Source organism: Haliaeetus leucocephalus, unplaced genomic scaffold, assembly GCF_000737465.1.
Source record: "Haliaeetus leucocephalus isolate CR32 unplaced genomic scaffold, Haliaeetus_leucocephalus-4.0 Scaffold555, whole genome shotgun sequence".
Lineage (NCBI taxonomy): Eukaryota > Metazoa > Chordata > Aves > Accipitriformes > Accipitridae > Haliaeetus > Haliaeetus leucocephalus.
The window spans coordinates 7,277,398-7,289,847 of NW_010972991.1; the positions used below are offsets into that span (position 1 = coordinate 7,277,398).

General features: G+C 38.4%; 1 protein-coding gene across 1 annotated transcript in view; it reads right to left on the reverse strand.

Annotated features, from left to right (window-relative positions):
* FAM91A1 (family with sequence similarity 91, member A1) overlaps positions 1-12,450 on the reverse strand; it is a 28,924-nt gene that overhangs the window by 16,081 nt on the left and 393 nt on the right. The window contains exons 2-9 of the mRNA XM_010576938.1: positions 10,706-10,790; positions 9,826-9,977; positions 8,873-8,930; positions 6,318-6,385; positions 5,000-5,113; positions 3,842-3,932; positions 1,528-1,590; positions 354-460 (exon numbers count right to left, since the gene is read on the reverse strand). Coding sequence (XP_010575240.1) covers positions 354-460; positions 1,528-1,590; positions 3,842-3,932; positions 5,000-5,113; positions 6,318-6,385; positions 8,873-8,930; positions 9,826-9,977; positions 10,706-10,790 — 738 coding nt within the window. The remainder of the gene's footprint in view (positions 1-353; positions 461-1,527; positions 1,591-3,841; positions 3,933-4,999; positions 5,114-6,317; positions 6,386-8,872; positions 8,931-9,825; positions 9,978-10,705; positions 10,791-12,450) is intronic.

Sequence of the window (12,450 nt, forward strand, 5' to 3'; positions counted from 1 at the left end):
CTGCATGTTTCACTGCCAAAGAAAAAAGTTACTTTAATTTTTTTTTTATTTCACACTAGCAAAACAGACTCTGTTCCAGTTCTAGGTCATATGAAATAGTCTACATTAGTCACCTTTGTATAAATTCATTCCACCTGATGGAATTGTTTCACTGAATTGAAGCACTTTAAGCCTGAAGCACTGTAGAAGTTACATTCAAGATAAAAGAAACAGGTTGGATCTTAAGCCTGGCAATACCTCTAAATAAAATAACTTGATATCGATCCACATCTCTGCCCTTAGTATTTTCAGCAGAGTGCTTTGAGCCCTTTCAAATATTCCTATCTCCCTGACACAGGGCAAGTTTTACTTACCTCTGCCACATTAGTGTGTTCATCTATTGAAACAAATATCTTGTACAGGAGCGTTTCAAAGTAATCACCTTGCACTCTGTTCATCACAAAACCTTCAAGTGGTGGCACTAAAAAGAAGAATTACTTGCAAAATTACAATTTGTTAACTTTCTTTATTAAACTGAAACTGCATTAAAAGGGAAAAATAAATTTACACTTCTTTAGTTTTCATGGTACCTGTAATTTTGAGGATTTCCCAGTCACAAAGAATAAAAGCCTAAAGACAGTATACATGGTATTTAAAATGCTCCTGCTCCTTAAGAAAAGTAATCGTTGGCAATGTGTTTTCTTATAAAAACTAAAGCCACTCTACCTGACATCATAGCTTTGCACTCTCTCGCTCATCCACTACAGATAATTTCCAGTTATCCAGCCTATAAAATGATTTTGTAATGTGGATGGAGATTAAATCTTAGCTTTGGAGTGGGACACAAAAAACCCACCCCACCCACACACTCCAGAGTTGATACTCCCAAAACTATTATCTATGCACAGAGTCTCTTGTATTTAGAGGACTTTCACTTAACTGATCTCTACTACAGCAATGACAGGTACTTCTGCATGGCCAGGTTCCAAATGATTTATGTCTTTGCAGATTACACTGAATTCAGAAACCCCTGAGAACTAACATAGTATAAGGAGTTGTTCAAAGGGCAGCCATATGCTGTGCTAGTTTAAGCTCCTACATAGTCCCCAGACAGTGCATGACTATAATTTTGAGGTGACAAGACCATGAAGGATGGAACCAATACTTATAAAAAAGTTGCATCTGTCTAGAAAATAGGAGTCAAAACCCCATGTCCTTTTGGTAAGGCAACTATGTTTCTCTATGCTATTCTTCCTTTTCATTACAAACATATAGGAGGGTACTTATTAATTCATGCCATGACTCTTTAATCTTATCTGAATATGTATACAAAATAACCTAAGAATTCAAGTTGAAATAAATCCTATACACAATCAAAACGTTTTAATATTGTTGAAAACATTTAGTCAGGAAAACATTTCATAGCTCAAATGTTTTATTTAAACAAACTCATGCACACAGACAAGCAGCTTCCAAGACAGAGAACTACAGGATAACTGAAACAAAACCAAGAAAGCATAGGTATAGTACCATTAAATATTTACTTACCTGCTATACAGCTGTCATCAGATATTGGTACATCAAGGTAAATAAATCCTTTGTTATACAAACCTTTATAAATAAAAGCACATCATTTTAGAAAAAAGCATTTTCCAGAGTACTACTGATACAAAGTAGGCTTCCCCATCAGCCAATTCAGTAATTTTTCCTAATAGCCTCCACAGTAGCATATTACTTTGCAATGCATGGATCAATAAACCACATCTAATATTAAACACATGTTATCCTAAACCAGAGCTCTTTAATTGCAGTCTGATGCAATACACTTGGAGCTCTAGAAGTACTTTCAGGACAGCACAGTATAATGACCACAGATCAAAGTAGCTACATTTGACAAAGATGAGTCCATCTCTGCCTAAATGTTAACTTAGTTTTCACCATCATCACTGTACTGTCAAGAAGTGGGTTTTTTATCCTGAATTAAGTTTTGTCAGCTGAGGATGTTGGCTACATTTTGGTTCTCCCCTAACTCAGGCTGAAACTTGCACACTTAGTAGCAAGGATACAAACTAAATCACATCAGTTCAGATGGTCCTCACATGTCCTTCCCACACATCTTCACAGAAAGTCTTTTATAAACAACTGCAAAGATAAATTCTGTGGCACTTCAGCACAAGGCATCAGCAAAGCTGCAGCAGATATAGACAGACATTGCATACAATAAAGACAGTAATATGGTAGATTTTTAAGTGACACTTTCCCCACATGAGATTGATTTGAGTGCTAAGCACCTCAATTCAGTTCTGCAGAGTAGATAAGCCAGGGAGAAGTTTTTAAGGAAGGGGCAAAACATTTCAGCATGGTTATCTTTAGACTTTAAGGTTTGTAACAGCTATACTCTAACAGTAAAGCATAAAGATAAATTACACAGTATAAAATAACCCAAATTTATTGTCAGTGGTTCCTTTGATCACTTCATCTACACCATATTCATTACAGTGGGGAGGAATTGTATCAACAACCCTCAGGTGAAGTGCTATTAAACACCTGAAGTAGAATTGTCCGGGTGTTTCACACACACACAGAGCTCAGCCCTGCTATAGCATGTGTATGTATCTATAGTATATCTAATAAAATTACTACCCCCAATCAGATCTTAAATAAAATGCCTGCATTAAACCAACAACTAACCTGAATTCATGCTAATATAACTGCTGTTCAGCACACACAGTGACATATACTCAGCTATGCAAACTAATGCGTATGAATAAACCAGCTTTAATGGATCAGGATGACATTACAGGCCATCAACATGCTAAGGGTGCTTTTCACTGTCTCTCCTTCAGATTCAGCTCTCATAGCTGATACATCTGCACTTACTGTACCCAAAATGTATTGATGGCATCATTGTTTGGACTAAACAGTCCGCTTTCCCCATAAAATTCCATCCTACTGACAGTCCATTACGTTAATCATCTGTACATTCTTTTTCTACCCATGAGTTAGGGTAGAAAGGTATGTTAGATCCTTCTAAGCCTACTAAACCCGAGTTGTAACCCTCTCTACAAGCAACACCAGGCCATCTATAGAGAAAGATCATGAAGTGTTTTCAGAATTCAAATTTTCTTAAGCCCTATACTGTTTAGGATCCACTCCAGAGCTTGAATTTCATCTACCTCACTTTTTTTTTTTTGATTGCTTTGTTCTGCTTCAGTAACAGGCAGTGGAATTCTGCCGCAATTTCTTAGGAAAACTACAGTGCATGAGTTCAATTGCTTGTAATAAGCCAAGCATTTACAGACAGACTTCTCAAGGAGGAGTTTGTCAGTGAATTTGTACTCCCTTGCCTAATATGATCTGTCTATATTTAATACTTGTTACCCTGAAATGGGGAGACACATGCACACCATTTTTCAGTAAGTTGCAGACCTTTGAGAAACAAGACAGCCTCTTAGACTTAAGCCCCATTTTTACGGTGTTCAAACAGTACACAAAAAAAAAAAATCACAAAACCTCTCCTTTGAAAAGCAAGGAGTGAAGTTTTACCACCCAGGATTACCAACTCTTGACATTTTTAATTTTAGTTTCTCTTGCCTAATCTACATCCCCCTCCCCCACAATCTTTACCAACAGTTTCTAATGAAAGAATTTGTTGAATCAAACAATAACAGAGCAACAGCTGCTAATGGCTCACTGTTAAACCATTTACAAAATCTAGACTGCAATCTGTACAAGCTCTGGAGTATTTACCTCTTATGCTTCAGCTTTCTACATCCCCTTTTATTCCTAGCTTTCAGACACTACTCTCAGAATTTACTAAGCAAAATCCACAAACAGAAAAGGACGTTCTTTAAAAACTTACTGTGAACCACATTGAAGTCTAATGAACCAGCAAGCTGAGGACCTGAATCAATTATCTTATCAATAGCAGACTTCTCCGATGTAGTACAAATCTAGGTAAAAGAAATCATCTTAGTCTTTTGTAGAAAAGAGTCTATGCAACTTAATTAACACCACTCAAAAAAATCCCTAATATTTCAGCCTTATATCAGTCATAAGTAATGTACGAATATAGGAAGTAACCCACGGTCTTGATCAAAATATTTGCACTGAAGAATTCACTGCAGTTCCCATTGAAGTCTTCAAATTTTTTACTCTTGTCCCCGCACAAAATTATGCGTGCTGTAGTACTTAATTGCACAGGTATTTGGCAAGTGAAGTCCACAGTATAATAGGTTTGCTCTTTAAAACTTTCAAACTGAGTGTTCAACCACACAACCAGAATTGTTCTAAAAAGAGGTCCTTTACAATATCAAAGTAATATGCTTCAGGTTAACTACTCTGGGTTGATGGGATGTCAGAATATAAGTAGCCCCTGCCTAAGATATTCCAAATAGTAGCCAAAAAAAAGATTCCATCACTGCTTTAAATATGTTCCAATCTAAACAAAAGACTTACAGAAAAGGAATTAAACCCAGATCAAACAACTAGCTGACTATAAAAAGAAACTGTGAGAATGAAAGTAGCATGAGGATGAAACATTAAGTCAGCTCACAAGTTTTTCAGGTGCAAATAATGATAAAAATAAGGAGACACGAGGAGCAGAAACAATGAAAATATATATCAAATAAAGTCCACTAACATTCTGATTCTAACTATACTAAAGGTGAAGATTCAGTCAAAACTGAGCTGTCAGGGCTTACACATGAAATTTAAGAAAACATATTTTGTTGCTTGTTCCCTACAAAGCACATTACCACGAACATTAGTTACCACAGGTTGGTTGATGCAAAACCACCTCAGCACTGTATATAGTGCAGAAAGTACAAAGGAGGGAGAGGGCAGAATATGTCAAGAAAGAAAACATCACATTTTCCACTAGTTCCAATCTTTATTTCTATAAAAGAGTCGTTATAAAGATTATGTTGCAGGTTTATGTACTCTACACAAAATGAAGCCCCTGTTTTCAGGGACTATCAGTATTCAACCAAAAGTAGAGATGCAATCCACACTAAAATACCTTAATGTCATCCTCAGTGATGTAGCCAGACTGCACAACCCACCACGCTTCTATAGTGATCTCCACGGGTTTCACGGGTAATAGATCGTGAGCAGTTTTCCTTCTGAAAAATTTCTGCAGTGGTACAGTCCATTTGAGATAGTAATAAAGAGCACTTCACATGTGCAGACAGCCATTTACCTTTATACAAACTGATTTTTATGAACATCCATTTTTAAGTACATTATATTCACAGACTGGACACATGCAAATACTATTAGCCTTGTCATTTAGTAAGTTTCCCTCCTCTCTCAAATCACATGAAAATGGGAAGGAAAAAAATTATTTACATCTGATACTGTTATTTTCATCCATATCGTAGGTATCACTAATTAAAAACCACACTATTCAAACACATCAGGATCAAGTTCAAATTTAAACTATTTATGACATTTTCTAATATGAACAGGTAAGAGAGCACAACAAACAAAGTATACAAATGGGTTAAAGAGTTTCAATGATCTTAAACACATTTCAGGAATATATTTTATTTACTTTAAAGGACAACACATCCTCAATAAGCATGGTGGTAAAAAAGTACAGTGAGTGTCAGTCCAGGAAAGAAAAACTGGAGGATACTGTTTACTTATAGACCTAAATAGCCTCTCTTCCATTGTTTAGCCATTACTTTTTGGTTCACTATCAGCTTCATATTTTGGTAAGCACACTTTTGGTTGAAGGAGCACTGTGAAGCTACTGCAAGAGCACTTAACGAGTTTCCTGAAGAAAGGGAGGAACTGTTGTGAACTAAAGGGCCTACTTCTACCAACAGTCATTACAATGTTTTCTACATGTGCTGTTCACATGCAAGGATGCCTATTCAGACTCATCGCCGTTGTCTTAGTGAAAAACATATGTACTACAAAAATTTACACCTAGATGAAGGACTGTCCCAGAATAAACTCTTATCTCAACTGCACTCATAGAAACATGGAATAATACTTCCAGAACCAGTATCATTACTCCATGTTTATACCGGCCAGGAGACATTAGTTATCTGGTGCCATAGAGTAAATATAGCTCTGAAAATATAGGATTAAAAAAAAATACGTAGCACTCAATCTCTTTTTCTTTGCTATCTGTCGATTTTAAATTAAAAAGCTCTTTATTAACTTCAGGAAACACAATATAATTAGCAATACACTATGTCACACTCAATTAGCCACACTATTAAACTAACCAGGCCCATGAAATTATTCCATTCTTCATTTCCCATGAAATAATATGGGGGCGGAGGGAAGGGTGAATGAAAGGGAGGGGTAATTAAAGACAAACTTACTTTTGAAGACCTACATTGGTTCATTAGATCTATATACTGGTTTCTTCCTATACCAAGGAGTCTTAGACCTGAAAAAAGTAAGGTTTTATTTCTCTTATGACAGGTATAAGCTGCAGATACATAAAACATTCTTCAAAGAATCAGACCTACGTCTATAATAATAATTTTAATTACTCTTTCTTCCCCAAAGGATAGTTACAGGAGCTAAATTCAGTTCTGACTGAATTTGACAGAGAACCATGTGCATCTAAAACCAGAATCCATCCCCATTCATTTACTCTGTATGGGAAAAAAAAATCCTCTATCACTCAAGTCACAAGATAGCAGGGAATAATCCCATCCCTCTCTCTCCTACACTCACATCAACAGGTAGTAACTATGCTTCAGATTAACACAACTAAAGTTGTACCAGACTTTGGTCGATAGTTTTTCTTCTCCCTAACAAAGCCCACACCACACACTGGATTAGAACTCTAAACTAAAAATTAGAGCACAAAAGGCCACATAAGCCTCTAAGGAAGATGATTAAAATATAGTTGAGTTAAACCAAATCAAAATTTAATTCTATGATCTCTATCCTTCAACCATTAAGGAACTATGAACAGATACTGGAAAACTACTCATTCGTTTCAACCCATATTCTCCTGAGTTTTAACTCCAACTTTCTAGTTTGACAACAGTTTTTATGATAAAATGTTAATAAACATGTTTAACTTCATTATACTGCAGTCACTGACCTGCAGCTGCTGCTAAAATAACAGAATTACTAGGGGGAAAAAAAACAAAAACAAAAAACAGGGAAGTCTTTCCTCTCTTCATACTCCTCACTAACACTAGATTTCCAACAAGCTACATGGCACTGAGGAAAAAAGTTTTTCATTATCTGTTTCCCCAGTGTGAACATTAGAGGCAAATCAGTAGAGTTAATTGACAATATCCTTTTAAAAAAACAACAACAACAAAAAAAAACCACCACCAAACCTAACTATTTTCAAAAGCTGCAGGCTACTCCTCACCTGACTACACATTATCTTTAAAGCCAACTTTATAAATTCATACCAAAGGTGAGGAATGAAGTTTTTAGCTATAAATACCTTCTCAGTGGCAGGTTTGATTAACACCCTCCCTATGCCAGCAGTTTACATTTTGTTCTACAAGACTTATTAGTAGGCTATTGCTCTTACTCTGTTCTCCACCAGGTTCAACATTTTTGCCTTCCTAATCTCCCCATCCCATACCCACAACAGTCTAACAGAAAACAGGATAAAACATCTGGCACATCCAGGAGTGTCATAAAATACCAGTGTGATGGGTTGACCCTGGCTGGACGCCAGGTGCCCACCAAAGCTGTTCTATCACTCCCCCTCCTCAGCTGGACAGGGAGAGAAAAATATAACAAAGAGCCTGCGGGTCGAGATAAGGACAGGAGAGATCATTCACCAATTACCGTCACGGGCAAAACAGACTCAGCTTGGGGAAAATTAACTCAATTTATTACAAATCAACCAGAGTAAGGTAATGAGAAATAAAACCAAATCTCAGAACACCTTCCCTCCACCCCTCCCTTCTTCCTGGGCACAGCTTCACTCCTGGATTCTCTACCAACCCCCCAGCAGCACAGGGGGATGGGGATGGGGTTTACGGTCATTTCATCACACATTATTTTCTGCCACTTCATCCTCCTCAGGGGGAGGACTCATCACACTCTTCCCCTGCTCCAGCGTGGGGTCCCACCCACGAAGGACAGTCCTCCACAAACTTCTCTAGTGGATCCTTCCCACAGTGTGCAGTCCTTCAGGAGCACACTGCTCCAGCGTGGGTCCCCCACAGGGTCATAGGTCCTGCCAGAAAACCTGCTCCGTGGGCTCCTCTCTCCACAGATCCGCAGGTCCTGCCAGAAGCCTGCTCCAGCACGGGGTTCCCACGGGGTCACAGCCTCCTTCAGGAACCCACCTGCTCCGGCATGGGGTCCTCCATGGGCTGCAGGTGGATATCTGCTCCACCGTGGACCTCCATGGACTGCAGGGGGACAGCCTGCCTCACCCCGCTATGAGGAGTAATAACTCCATCTCAGCCAGACCCAATACAACCAGATTCCCTTCTCTATCTTTTCTGGTACATCATCCCTCAATCCACACTGATGCTAACTCAAAGGACTGTCAACAGCCTTTCAGCGTCTTGCTAAAGGTTTCTGCCCAACACATGCCAAGAAACACATTAGGAAAGGACCAGCAGCTCAGCTTGTTGATGCGCAACAGCCATTAAGATTTTTCCACCCAGAACTCCAAGCAAACAGGAATGCAATACAAGCAACGACAGAAGCTGCACAAGGTTTTGCACATGCCTATCTGTACTCAAACCAGCCCAATTTCAGTGCTGACCATATGGACAGAAGTCTGGATGGAGAGCATACACTCCTTAATATCACTATTTAAATGCTTCTACACCCTCATTCACATGCTTATGTTCAAGCAAACAGATGCCCATAAATTCGTTTTCAGAAGCTCCTTATTTTTAACTCATTGAAAGCAATAATGCAACTAGATAATACTTACAGTCAGCAGCAGTGAAGTTGGGTAATGAATCATAGCTTTTTTCACTGTTCATTATATCCTTAAAAAGACAAGAAAACTTAGCTGTAACAAGAAAGTCATCATTTCAAGAGATGCAAGTCCAAAATTCTGCCTGCCTTTTTTTTTTTAAGAACAAAATGAAATTAAAACAAATCTATTAAAGTCAGTTACCATATCAAACTTGCCAATTACTGGATTAATCGTTACATAATAAGTTAAATACATTAAAAAATGAGACTTCTGTTTAATGTAAGCTTTACAAAGAAAAATGCTGATTGAAAGAACAACAAACAAAATCCTGTATCTGTCTTCAAAAATAAACAGCACACAGAATAACAGTAATAACAGAATAAGCTAACAACTAATCCGTTATGTCTGCAATCACTACACACAAAATAAGAAAAAAAGCACTTCTGATATCCAATGAAAATAGGTTGCTAGAGTGCTGACAGAAAACAGAACCATCTTTGTTCTCATAAAAAAGGATCTGCTTCAAGCATTTGAAAAAGCTTCTAATATCGTTAAGTGTCCTTTTTAAAGAACAAAAAAGAAAATAACCATTCGAATGTGCTGGTTTTTAAAAATGGTAATTCTCTTTCGTTTATTAATCTAACAGAATGAGGTATTTCTTTTACAGTTTGAAGTGAAGAGTCACAAATCTCAAACATCAAAAGAGAAAAACTGGCCTCAGAGTGAGTCCCACCCCAGCTCCACATGACAAAGTCCAGCTCTTGAAAGGCTAATAGGGGCAGAAGGGAAAAAAACTGCAGGTACAAGTAGTTCTCCAGAAACTTTCTTTACTGTTTCCTTACTTGTTAGCAGACCCTACCCAAAACCAAAGAAACTACGTGACACTACCTCATATGCATTACAGCGCCATTACCAACATCTCTAGGACAGAAAACAACATATTCTCGCCACAGTTTTGTACTCACCTCCATTATGCCCGTGTAATAGGAAAATGGTGTTACCCTCAGACCTTTTACCATGATGTCAGACAAATGATAAGGGTACAACATGAGATGATCTCGACTGTATTTTAACAGATCCTCATAATATTTCCGTTCATCTTTCTTGACATGCTTAACTACAAGGGGAGAAAAAAAAAGTTACACTGTTCTATGATGTTCAATTTAAAAAAAAAAGTGTTACAATAAAAGGATTAAAAATAGTATAATGGCAATTGACAGAAAAATAAAAACAAAATAAAGCACTGGTGCAGGGCATTCAGCATCCAAGGATTTCTACATATGATACAAGTACTCTCAGAGCCTTTAAGGATGACATTAGAACAGAGCAGATTTATTTTACAGGTTACCAGGAAGTGCCCCATTGAGAGAGAATTCATGCAGGCTGTAGAAAATTATCTTTTAATTAGGGAAACTATTATCTATTTTGGGAAGACAAATGGATGCAGTCAATGCAAAATAAATTGAAAGTCTGCAAACAAGTCATAGCCAATAGCTCACGTTGAGTCAGGGCCACTGTCTGCATCTCATCTAGTGATAGGCTTTATTTTATTAGTCAAATCCTCTCGTAACATCTCTTAATTTCTTGGAAAAGGGGAGCATAACTACAGCAGGAATTCAGTTCCACCTGCCAACTCAGTAATCTTAAAGAGTACTTCACTAGAAAAGCTGCCAAATGGACACAAAAGTCAAGACTTTTCTTGATGTTTTGTCATGTAAAAGTATTTATTTTCAGGAAAGAAGGGAACTTTGAACAGCACTAGTTCTTGCAGTTTTACTGTAAAAGACAAGCTTCCACACAGAAGAATCAGGAAGCAATCAGAAGTTATTTAGCTTCTTTACTCACCTAAGTTATTCCGGTATCGTAATTGATTGCGGATGCTGTACAGTACGACCTGCCTTTCATATTCCCTCTGAGAGTTTCCAAGACCCTTGAAAACATAAAGGCCTTTTAGCTGACATGCACAAAACCCTTTTTAGTTAAATCACTGCAGAGTGTCTTATGAGGAAACATACGCAGGCAGTTGTCCTTACTCAGGGAGTCCCCCAGTCCCCCAGTTCAATACAGTGACAGTATCTTTAGTCTCTGTACAAGGTCAAAAGTATTTTTAGTTAAATAGGTCTCTCTACACGGGATGCAGATTTAAGCAATTATCTTTAGATTTTTTTTTCCTAGTACCGTTCTAATAAAAAAGGGAGCATCTAATTCTCAAATCAGAAGTTTTTAACTGTCTTTTAGAAGACATGAAGCATCAAGCATTTTACCAAGCATTCAGCATCTTGCAGCCTTGAAGAATTACCCAGAATTAGTGTAGCATAAACCAAGCATGGTGAATGATACGTGAAGCTTCAACCGCTGCACCTAAGAAGCTTAAAATGCAAAAAATAAATAACGAAACAGCTCAAGTTGTAGCTTCACACAAGTAAGGCAATCAAGTGATCTTACATCACAAGATTAAGGCATAAGCACAGCACATTACTTGACTATCACAGAAGAAGATAAAAAGAGAACTTTGGTTGATGCTTTAAATGCCTTATTTCAAAAGCTGTCCGCTCAAAATTCTTCATATTACTCTTCTACTCTGAGATCTGGTATTACTCTTCTACAAGCGACCTGGGTTGGTTTCCCCCACCATCACCCTGCTGGTTCCCTCATTGATGCTCATATTAAAAAAGATCCTCAGATAAAACTTTACTGCATATACAGGATAAACAAGTAAGTTGCACACATACTGCAGAATCGGGTATTAGAAAAGAAAGACCTGGTATCACAGACACGGTTCATAGTTGATTAAATATCCAAAGAGGTATCTGAGTATTTGCTCCAAGTACAAAAACATTAAGGACTATTCTAGAGTAAACAAAACAGCATTCCAGAAGTTACATCAAAGTAAATAATGCATTAACTACTGGTATATTTTCTATCCAGAATCACATAGCCAACAGTATGGTACTCAGCTGGGTAGGTAAAGAGAAATCATCATTCATGCCCCTCTTAGAGCTCCTGAAATCTCAAACTCAAGGAATTCAATTACTCAGGGCCTGCAGTCACCACTCATTCTCCCCATCCTTCCTTTGTGCAAAAACAGCAATTGTTTAACAGCATCTGCTTTCAAGCAACATAAGACTCGGGAGACAAGGACCTCCTCTTGACCTGAGACAATACCTCTCCTCTGCTATCAGAGGCCCATTAAATCCAGCAAATCAAAATTTCATGAGGTTTTCTTTTCCACGAGCCACTCACTGCCACAGTTCCCTGGCTAACAAAACACTGGGCTGCACAAGTCTCTGACGACACCTGTCCTAGTTCAGCTCATGCTATTCAGGGGTTGCGTGAGGGATACCCACCTCAGCTGGTCTCGAGTCTGCAGAAGCTGAGAGAGGACCCCCACATCTCCGTCTGCCTACAGAGACCTCAAACCACCTCTACGCCCCCCTGCTCTGCTCACAGAGGCCCCCGGGAACACACACATATATCCCCTGCTCCTCACATACAGGCCCCACACCACTGTCATCCCATTCTCCCCACACCACACACACACATCCCCCCCCCCTCCCCCACAAGGGCCATGCACCCCCCACGTCCCCCCC